This window comes from Petaurus breviceps, unplaced genomic scaffold (genome assembly GCF_028583685.1).
Source record: "Petaurus breviceps papuanus isolate PSGF00001 unplaced genomic scaffold, PetGlider_PUasm1.0 91041, whole genome shotgun sequence".
NCBI lineage: Eukaryota > Metazoa > Chordata > Mammalia > Diprotodontia > Petauridae > Petaurus > Petaurus breviceps.
This window is the reverse complement of record NW_027187400.1, coordinates 3,224,554-3,235,592: the sequence shown is the minus strand read 5'-3', so window position 1 is coordinate 3,235,592 and position 11,039 is coordinate 3,224,554. Positions and strand designations below refer to the sequence as shown.

Genomic DNA, 11,039 nt, shown 5'->3' with positions numbered 1-11,039 from the left:
TCATTTTATAGATGAGAAAATCTATGGACTTTGGTTTTACATTTTCAAATGGAGATTTTTCCTAAGGAGGCTCTCCAGAGATTGATGAATATGAAAATGCTTTGAATATAGGACAGGGAATTGGACCAGATATGCCCCAATACTGAAATTCTGTGAATCATCACTTTGACGCCCCCCCCCCAATCCCAGAAATGACTTCGCTTTCTGAATCTTTCTTTTTGCTTTATTATTGCACTTATCACAGTAGTCTTGTAATGTAAATTTATTTGTGTATGTGCCACCTCCTTGGTTAGATTAGAACTCTGGGTGAGGAGCAGGCAAACTGTGTGCATGTTTCTTTGCCATCTATCACTCAGAACAGTACCTTGTGCATATTAGGTGCTTCACAGATGTGTCATGAACTGAAATGACAGGGGAGCAATCTTGAGAAACTGTCATTATAATCCAGGAGACTACTGAATCTGAAGCCGCCCAGGTCTGCCAGCCTGGGTGGATTCTGAGCAAGAAAGTGAAGCACAGGGAATCTTGTGGAAATGTAAAACAATCCAATTTTGTCAAGCAAAAATAGTCTTTATTCAAATTTAATGGAAACAGGGATCACTGTACTTTGCAAGATGGGGAAAAATAAAATTAAAAAAAAATCTTTTTTGTTTTTTTTTTTAATATAAAACAAGAGTATAGTCACAATACCAGAATATGGAACTCTACAGTGGATTTCCTATGGATTACTGCAGGAATCAGTTTTCTTGACTGTGCTATTCACAACTTTGTTAAAGTCCAAAAATATGAAACCAAAGTAGTATGAAACTTAAGACTTAGCACTTTCACTAAATGGCATACATCAAAGGGCATCAATCCAAGGGCAGAAATGGTTGAAGTCATCATACCTACCTACCTATGTCACCATTCCAGCTCCAAGCCAGCAGCACCGAGCTCCCTGTCTGTAAGGCCAGGCCTGAAGCTCGAGGCATTTGGATGGTCTAGGGAGGGCGTGTACTAAAGGGCAGCTTTCATTCGAGCAGAAAAGCCTGGCCCCAGGAGGCCTCACGGAGAGGGAGCGGGCACTGAGAATTCACAATTACAGACACACCATTGGGGGAGTTAAAAATGTACAGCATTGACATGGGTTCTACCTCAATCACTTGTGCTACAGCTACCCAACATGTACAAAAGACTCTTCTCGTGGAGTTCCCTCCGCCTGTGCTGGCAGCCACGTTAGGACCTGGAGCGGGATCTAGACCGAGACCTGGAAGGTGATCTGGAGGCAGATCTGGATTTGGACCGGGACCTGGTTTTTGAGGCTGATTTTGATCTGGAACGAGATTCTGATTGAATGTTTGGTTTTGATTTGGAATTGGATCTGGACCTGGACTGAGTTTCCTGGCTTGCCTGTGCATCCTCCCCGTCACCTCTGCCTTCTTTTGGGCCGGCCTCAAGCTTTAGGTGCTCCTTCCCCTTGGACTGGGAGCGGGATCTGGACCTGGAGCGGGAGCGCTCCGGGTCCTCCTTGTTCTTCTTCTTGCTGCTACCACCCTTGCTCTCCCGCTTGCCGTGTCTCTTGCTCTTGGAGCTCTTGCTGCGGCTGCGGCTGCGGCTTCGGCTTCGGCTGTGGCTTTCGTCCCGGCTTCTCTTTCTGCCTTTCCTCTTGTCCTTGCTCTGGCTGCGGCTGCGACTGCGGCTCTGCCCTTTGCTCTTGCTGCGGCTCCTGCTCCTGGCCTTGCCCACGCTGGTCTCCTGGCTGCGGCTGCGGCTCACGCTGCCCCTCCTCTCCTCCTTCTCTGCTCGCTCTTTGCTTCGACTCCGGCTTCGGCTCGGGCTCTTGTTCTTGTCCTGGCTGGCGCTGCGGCTCTTGGCTTTGCCGTCCTCTTCGTTGTTCTGGATTTTCTCTTCCATTTTGTCTTTGCTTTTGCTCCGGTCCTTGTCCACACTGCGGCTGCGGCTGCGGCTCTTGTCCTCCTTACTTGGGCTCCGGCTCTTCTCCTTTTTGCCTCGACTGCGACTCTTGCTGCGGCTTCGGCTCTTGCTCCTGGAATGGGAGCCGGACCTGGAAAGGGACAAGCACGAGCCATTAGGACGCGAGAACTCTGCAGCAGAGGAGGAATCATCATTCCAGATATCAAAAGATGTGAACAACTTCAAGGTCAGGCTAATTTCAGTGTACCCCAGCAGAAAGCATCCCTTACCAAAGCCTGAGCTGGATATGGAGTGGGGATGGATGGATGGGAAAACTGGCCCAAATCAAAAACCAGACAGAGCAGGGGCTCCTAAAGACACACACCTGGATCGAGACCGACTCTTAGAATGACTGCTCTTGCTGCTGCCACTGCGACTTCTGCTCTTACGAGAATGTCTGCTTCGAGAGCGAGACCTGAGAAAGAAGAATCCAGTGTTTTAGAGCACTTCATGATGGAAATGACAACAACCTCCATGATGGAGGGCCACAAGCCTGCCTGAACAAGGGGCTGGGGTCAGATGCCTTCCTCCGACCCCAGAGTTGGCAGCTTCTCGGCACAGCTCCCTCCCTCCCAGCACCACTTTCAGAGCCTTGCAAGAAAGGAGGGGCAGAATGGTAGCCTGTAATTCTGCAGAAGACATCAGCACAGGAATGATGGCACACTCTTAAGAATGAATCGTAAGGATACAAAGAAAAACAATTTCCACAAGAAGGAAAAAGGGGGAATGACTTAAAGATAGGTGAGGATACACAGGAAACTCACCAAGAAATTTAAAAATCTAAGACAAAGAAAATGGAAGGACCGGCAACAAAGGACAAAAATACAAGCATGAGAGAGTTGTGTGATGCTAACAACAGTGATGATGATAGCTAATATTTATACAGTGCTTACTAAGTGCCAGGCACTGTACTAAGCACTTGACATTTACTGTATCATTTGATCCTTCCAACAACCCTTGGAGGCAGGTGCTATTATCACCCCCATTTTACAGATGAGGAGGCTGAGGCAAACAAGTGACTTGCCAGGGTCACAAAGCTAGTAAGCGTTTGAAGCTAGATTTGAACTCAGGTTTTCCTGCCTCCAGGCCCAGTGCTCTATGCACTGCACTATCGTTGCCTCTATATTAAGAGGATTGCAAAGCTCATTAAACTAAGGAAAACAAAGTCTTAAAAAAACTTTACTAGAAAAAAGGAAGAGTAAAAAAAAGTAGTGGCCCACTGCTTGGAGAGAACAAGCACGCACCTATGTTGCTCCTGATAAGCCTGACTCGGTGGCCCATATGAGCCTTCTTGACCGCACTCACCCCTGGGCGCTGCTGACATTGCCAGGCCAGTGGCAAAGAATGAAGTCTGCCAGCAGGAGGTGAGGGAGCTCAGCCTGCATTCTTGGCAAAATTCCTGAACATATCATTAAAGGGCAGGCTAGTGAAGGGCCAGGAGTGATCAGAGATCCACCATGTCAACATCAACAACAGGCTTCCTCAGACTAATCTCATTTCTTTTTCTGACAAAGCTACTGAACTGAAAGCTATAGAATTCACTTACTAAATTTTAGCAAAGAAATCTGGTAAAGTCGGGATAAGGGTAAGATGATAGGTGGATTCAGAACTGGCTGGAAATCCATACCATGGCCTCAATGGTTAAAGTCAACTTGAAGGGTCCCCAGTGAAATAACTGAAGCATCTGGACCCAACACTATTATGCTGTTTTTATTAGACAAAATTTTTATCAAGTCTGCAGATGACACAAAACTAGGAGACAGGTAACTTGTTGGAGGAAATGATTCGAATTCATTAAAAAAGAATGTGATGGGCTAGAACATCTGGCCAAATTTAATAAGTGAGGGGGAGAGGTACAGAGGAGAGTGGTGTCATGAAACCCCCAGAAGAGATATCCGGGGGAATATCCATCAAGTGTTGCAGAGGTCAAGAAGGATGAGGACTGAGAAAAAGGAATTTAGTTTGTCAATGAAATAATTCTTAGTAACTTTGGAGAGGGAAGTTTCATTTGAATAATGAGGAAGTCAGATTGAAGAGGATTTAGAATAAAAGTGAAGGCACCTATTGTAGGTACCTTTTTCAAAGACGAAGAGACAGGAAAATAATTAATGAAGAAGATATGATCAAACAATTTTTCTCTTTTTTTTGGAGGGGGGAAGGCAGGACAATTGGGGTTAAGTTCAAACAATTTTTTTAAACAATGGGAAAGACATGAGCATGTTTATAAGCAATAAGGGTAGACAGGGAGACCATAGATAAAGGAGAAAGCAGGGACACTCTACTGGAGAAGATGGGGGATGGGGTCAAAGGTGCACATGACTGGACATGCGGAATGAACGCTCTTTGTGGCTGTTCAGTTGTGTCCGACTCTCTGTGACCCTGTGTGGGGCTTTCTTGCCAAGGAGGCTGCAGTGGTCTGCCACTTCCTTCTCCAGCTCCCCGTACAGAAGAGGAAACTGAGGCAAGCAAGGTGAAGTGACTAGTCCTGATTCACACAGCTAGTGTCTGAGGCCAGATCTGCACTCGGGTTCTCCTGACTCCAGGCTTAGCACTCTACCCACTCAGCCTCCCACCCTCATAGGGAATGAATACAAGAGTTACTGAGAATGAGACCCAAGTTGTGAAACTGGGGGAATGGAAGGACAGTGGACACTGATGCCTCCAATAGCAGCAGGAAAGTTTTTGAGAGGAATAGGTTTTTTGGTAAAAGAGAATGAGTTGTTTTGGACACACTGAATTTGAAGTGCCTGTGAGCCATCCAGTTAGCAGTGGCCAAGCATTTAAATTGCTGGTCAGTAGGAGGAGAGGAAGAGGGAAGGAGGGAGGGAGAGGGGAGGAAAGAGAGACAGGGAGAGAGGAGGGTGAGAGTCAAGTGTTAAGTGTCTCAGGCCAGGTTTGAAATCAGGTCCTCCTGACTCCAGGGGTGGTGCTCTATTCACTGTGCCACCTAGCCACCCTAATTATTAATATTTTTAATGAATGCCTTTTCTCTTTCAATTGGAAGAAAGACTGCTAATGTTTATCCAATAGCCATAGAAGGGAGGGTATTTTATGTCTATGATCTTTATGCAGAAAACCTTTAGCTACAGTAAAAAAAGAGTTACCTTGAGTGACTCCGACTTCTGGAATAGGAACGTCGCCGCCTAGAACCTGGTCTGTCTTCAACAAGTCTAATTTTTCTGCCATTGACTTCAGTTCCATCCAGTTTTTCAAGAGCTCTTTTCATGTCAGAATAGGACACAAATTCAATTACACCTTCATTTTTGCGTCCTTTGTGAGCATCTGCATACGTTACTTCTCCTGCTTGACGCATATAATCCTAAAGGGAAGAAAAAATTGTTCCAAATGGATAAATTAGGGGACCTTACACTAAAATGCAGAAAGCAATTATTACACTAGGAAGTAGTAGCTGGTTTATTTTTTAAAATAAAGGCCTTTTAAAAAAACCCTGTAGAGAGTGAAAGTCTCTTACAATTAAGAGCTTAGATTTTAAATTGTACCTTTAGATATTATAATGCACCAAATGACTTTTTACATCTTACAGTAATAAATTCTATTATAGTGGTTTGTAGAATTTTAAGTTAAAAGGAACACAGTCTAATCCTCTATGGTCAAGTTTACTTTAGCTATTTCATCATCATTACTCATTTGGAAATTCTAATCACTGATCCTCTCATTCTCATTTATAAAAGTGAAATCATAATGTCTAGTCTGCCTTCTTCACAGCGTATTGTGAAGTCCAAATGAGACATCTACAAGAAGTGTTTTAAAAAATTCTAAAATACCATAGCAATGAAACATTACTATTTGAAATAAATCTAAAAACTTGGGTAATATTAAGACCAACTTATCCTGTTTTCTCCATTTATCTACTATTTCCTTATTTGCTTACATACATATAGCCCCACTCAGGAGAATGTAAGCTCCTTGAGAGCAGGGATTTTTTCGTCTTTGTATGGTCAGTATCCTACACATGGCAATTGGGAATCTCCTTGCCCCAGCTATATCCTGGGCCCCTTTCTCTTCTCCCTCTGTAGTATTTCTCTTGGTGATCGATCTCCTTCCTTCCATGGATTCAGCTGTTACTATGATGATGATTCTCAGATGGACCTTTCCAGCTTTAATCTCTCTGATCACTCCCTTGCATCTCCCGCTGCCCACTGGATAACCCAAATTGGATGTCCCACAGACATCTTAAAGTCAGCATGTCCCAAAGTGAACTCATGCTCTTTCCCCCTCTTCCTAACTTCTCTATTATTGTGAAGGGCAGCACCAGTCACGGCTCACAACCATGGCTTTATCCTGGACTGCTCACTCTTACTCCCACAATGTCGAATCTGTTGTCAAGTCTTGTGGATTCTGCCTTGGTGACCTCTCTTGTGTGCCCCCTTCTCTCAGACACTGCCACCATTCTGGGGAGGATGCTTATCACATCCACTACTGCAACAGCCTTTTAGTTGGTCTTTCTGTCTCTAGGTTTTCCTCAAACCTCAGCCATCCTTCCATTTAGCTATGAAATTGATCTTCCTAAAATACAGCGCAGGTCTGATGACATCACTCCTCATTCAACAAAATGCAGTGGCTCCTACCACCTCCAAACAGAACATCCTAGGTGAGGTTCAGAGCCGTCTTTAACTTGGCCCCCTGTTCCGTTATATTCCTTTTATACCTTACTCCCTTCCATGTACTTGAGGATCTAGGGATACTGTCCGTTCCTCGAAAAACACACTCCCGAGCTACTGGCTCTGGATATTTTCCCTGGTTATCCTTCATGCCTGGAATTCTCTCCTTCCTCCTGCTTCCTCTGACAACTATCAAGTCCCAGCTAAAACCCCACTTCTATAAGACCTTCCAATGCCCCTTAAGGCTAGCACCTTTCCTCTTTGGATTATTTCCAATTTGTGCTGCATATCTTCTTTGTACTTACGTGCCTGCATACTTTTTTTGCCTCCCTACTCCCCTTCCCCAGACTGTGAGCACCTTGAGAACAGGGACTTTTTTTTGTAGCACAGTGCCTGGCATATAGTAGGTGCTTAATAAATGCTTCTTAACTGAATGAATGGCTTAATGTTTGTTGAATGAACTGAATTAAAGATAACTAGATTTCTCTTCAGAAAATATTTTAATTACTAGAAACTAAAGGAGTAATTGAAATTTTTAAATGTATAAAAATAATAGAACCAACAAAAGACTATATTCTAGTAGGAACTTGGCAAAATTTGTTACAAGTCATGCAAGTCCCAGTGCAACATGGTTCTGCCTTTCAGAGAAAGATCTCACTAGCCCTGCCAGGCCTCCTCATTGCTCTCCCAGCATTTCATATTCCTCTTGTGCCTTCACTGCCTCTGACTTTCTGCTCTATAGGAGGGCACGTCTCATCTCCTAACTCAACTGTGAGCTCCATAAGGGCAAGAACTATCCCTAATTTATTTTTTATTTCTCCACTACCATCTAGCACAGTAATAAAAACAGTAAAGTGTGTGCAACAACACTGTGAGATAGGGCTATTATCCCCATTTCACAGGTGAAGAAACTGAGAATGAGAGAGGTTTAGTGAAGCCCAGTGTAATAGAGCCACTAAGTGCCTGAGGAGGGATACCAACCCAGAACTTCCTCACTACCGCGTCCAGTACTCTGTCCACTTTGCACACTTCCTCTGTGGGTGCTTGGTTTTGTTGGATGAATTAATGATATCTTACTCCTTAAGTTTAAACCTGAATTCAAAGAATAAGGGAATGATTTCTTTTCTTTTTTTTTTTTTTTTTGCCTTTTGGAGGGCAACTGGGGTTAAGTGACTTGCCCAAGGTCACATGGCTAGTTTTTGTGTTAAGTGTGAGGCCGGATTTGAACTCAGGTCCTCCTGACTCCAGGGCCAGTGCTCTATTCACTGTGCCACCTAGCCACCCAGGGAATGATTTCTTTAATGTGTTCAATTAACCTGACAAGATTCATTTCCTGTGATGTCCCAAATACACTGATACCCTCCAAATCTACTGGGTTGTGAGTCAGAAAGTGTGGCATGTAGACCTGACTTGCCATTAACAAACAAAGGTCTCCTACTGCATCCAGTTAAGAATAGGTACTCAAGATTCTTGCCTACTTCTAATCACTTAAAGCTACCTCTAGTTTCAAAAAGTAAGATGTGATCAATTCAGACCCTTATATATTAAGTTGTAGGCTCTAAAATTCTTTCAGTCAGACATTTCAGGAATATAACGCAGATAAAATTTGCAAAAGCTGGGCCAAATATCTACTTTTGCCAAATGAATACTGAACTGCAAAGATGAGGAGCCCCTAAATATTACATTTAATAGGGTATGAGATACTATCTAGCCCTCTGACCTTAAAGCCTAACTCTAAGATGCAGATGGTAGCTTTACTCTGAAAAGAAATACATCAGCACCTTGTTTGTTACTAAAAAAGAGATGAATACAATGTCCTGGAAGACTACTGAAGGTGGAGGGTTAATGGAGTTCCAAAGGGTTCTCATTTTTAGGGTGAAAAGGGTGTGAGGATGGCATTAATGTTGTGACTTTAAGAGTCCTTGTACTTGTATATATCCTTTCATTAGGGGAATCTCAAAGGCTCTGAAATAATACTAATAAACTTAATGGGTTACGGACCCAGTCAAACTTACCATAGATAATGTCATCACAAATCAACATTGTTTCCCATCATCATCATTACTCCATTCTAACTAAATCCCAAGAGGCACCAAGGCAGATAGAATGCTGTGCGTGGAATCACAAAGACTTGAGCTCAAGCCCTACCTCTGACATGGCTTGGCTGTGTGATCACCAGCAAACTACTTAACCTCTTAGGGCAACTATCTCAAACTCTAAGTTGCAACTAAGCTGCTGGTCTGCATCCATGATGGCAATTTCTATACCAAGAGATTTCCTACAATGATAAAATCAAAGATCTGGACGATGCAAACTTGCCCAAACAATCACACTGAGTCCTACCGTATTATTGTTTAGTTGACTTCCATCCACTAAAGATGGTCAATGATTCTCTGAGCTGACAACCATGCCTGATGATGTGCTTCTTCTGGGAAGTTAATCAGCCCCCACTGGGGGCAGCACATCAGCAACAATCACCCCTCTCCTCAGCTCTTATTCCTGCTCATCCCCACCCGTCCCAGCCTGTCACAGAGCATTCATGGTTCTCAAACCTTTAAATCTTGCCAACTGCAGCGGCTGGACAGATTTTCCACAATCAATCTGTACTCTGTACGAGTTGGAGGACCATATTTATCTCTTCCACTTCTTCTATAACCATATCCACCTTTGGGAGGTTCAAGCAGATACCAATACTTCAGTTGTGGAATAGGAAAAAATGGCTTAGTAGATATCTCATATAAAATACTAGCATACATATTTACCCTTACTCCCACCCAGTTACAAACTAAAATTTTTTAATTTAAAAAAAAAAGCAAACAGGTATAAACATTAAAATTAACTTTAATATACTTAAAAAAATAATATATGGATGCATTTGTTAATAAGTTTAAAATTTACATGCAAATTTTATAAAACTTAGAAATAGCATTCAAATCACTAAAATCAGTTTACTGATATTACTTACATTGATTTGGGGTTTGTGAATATTTGATATGAACAAAGATTTTCAGGCACCTAGGACAGTTTAATCTCATCTGTGTCTAACCCATGGGATCCTCACCACCACCACCCAGGTCTAATAGGAATAGGTTGTGGTTGTCACATGGCTTCCTTTTTCGGGTCAGCCAAGGGCTACAATGGTCAAAGAGCCTCATGGAAAGGCATCCCAGGGTCAGCAAATGGAACAGGCAGTCTACTTAGCCTCAAAGGAGTCTTTTATTTAAAACATTGAGGTCTTTGTTAAGTCTATGTTAAACAATCACATTACAAAAAGCATTACTCAAAACATTTACAAAATATTAACACAAAATATTCCACTTATTTAAATAAGAATCAAAATTAAATTCAAACATTTGCAAAGACATGCTTAAGTTTCCAAATCCAGGTTTACTTTAAAATGTTATAAATTATTCATAAATAACTTAAATATTATAACAATTTAACAATAACATTAAATAATTTATTTTCTAGCAACAAAATCGAATAAATAACTGATACAAATGCATAGTAATGCTTACTGCGTCCAGAACCATAACTGCCGTCTCGACGAGGACCCCGGGCATGCTCAACAATTACTCGCTCACCACAGAGGTCTTTGCCATTCAGTTCATAAACAGCATCGTCTGCATCACGGAGGTCATCAAATTCAACAAACCCATACCTGAAAGAGAGGTCAGAATCACAATTGGGGTGGGGAAGTTGGGTTCACACCGACATACAACTTCACAGTTATCAAAGAAAAAGCAACAAAACTTCATGCTCTAGTAGGAGTTAAATCTGCCTTCCAAACTATAGGATACTTAGGGTCACCTGCACTATTAAGCAAGGCAACACCATGCCCCAAGAGAAACTTCAAAGAGGATGGTGTAGGGCTGTTCTCAAAGTAGAGAGAGATATGGACCAGAAAATTACACAAAACCTATTTGAGGATGAGAACATGTAGGGGCTCTGTCAAGATGGTGCTACTTGCAGGTTGCTTCCCACCCTTTCCTTACAATAGTTACATCTGCTGCCCAGACAGAGGTTAAATTTGAGCCCTCAGAAACATGGGGAGGGGGGAGTGAGAAGGCCTTCCATAAAAATGGATGTATATCTTTCTGCAGGGCCAGACAATGGATGTATATCTTTCTGCAGGGCCAGACAGGATAATTACTATATTTTCAATCCCAAAGTAAAAACCTAGGGCACAATCAGACCTAAATTCAGACATTATCTGAAATTTAACATTATGTTCTGGGATGTTTACCTAAAAAAAATCATGAGTAACTTATACTGTGTACAAGGGAACTCACATAATCTTTAAAATCTGCACTTTTTCCCCATTAAAGAAAAAAAAAATGAAAAAGCCTGATTAAAAAAAAGTCACATGTGAGATAGATAACTTGTTCAGAAATTCCCAGTAAACATCTATAAAATTTTATAAGAGACAGCATGGTATAATGAAAAATGCATAAGATCTGTGAA

General features: G+C 42.3%; 1 protein-coding gene across 10 annotated transcripts in view; it reads right to left on the bottom strand.

Annotated features, from left to right (window-relative positions):
* Nucleotides 1-549: 549 nt before the first annotated feature.
* Nucleotides 550-11,039, bottom strand: part of SRSF4 (serine and arginine rich splicing factor 4) — a 31,907-nt gene continuing 21,417 nt past the window's right edge. For 8 of the 10 annotated variants that reach the window (XM_069078738.1, XM_069078734.1, XM_069078740.1 and 5 more), the window contains 5 exons: nt 10,094-10,236; nt 9,128-9,268; nt 5,058-5,272; nt 2,279-2,368; nt 550-2,044 (listed from right to left, as the gene is read on the bottom strand). In XM_069078738.1, coding sequence (XP_068934839.1) covers nt 1,216-2,044; nt 2,279-2,368; nt 5,058-5,272; nt 9,128-9,268; nt 10,094-10,138 — 1,320 coding nt within the window. In that variant the 5' untranslated portion in view covers nt 10,139-10,236 and the 3' untranslated portion in view covers nt 550-1,215. The remainder of the gene's footprint in view (nt 2,045-2,278; nt 2,369-5,057; nt 5,273-9,127; nt 9,269-10,093; nt 10,237-11,039) is intronic. The other 2 variants (XM_069078731.1, XM_069078730.1) reach the window with 1 other exon arrangement.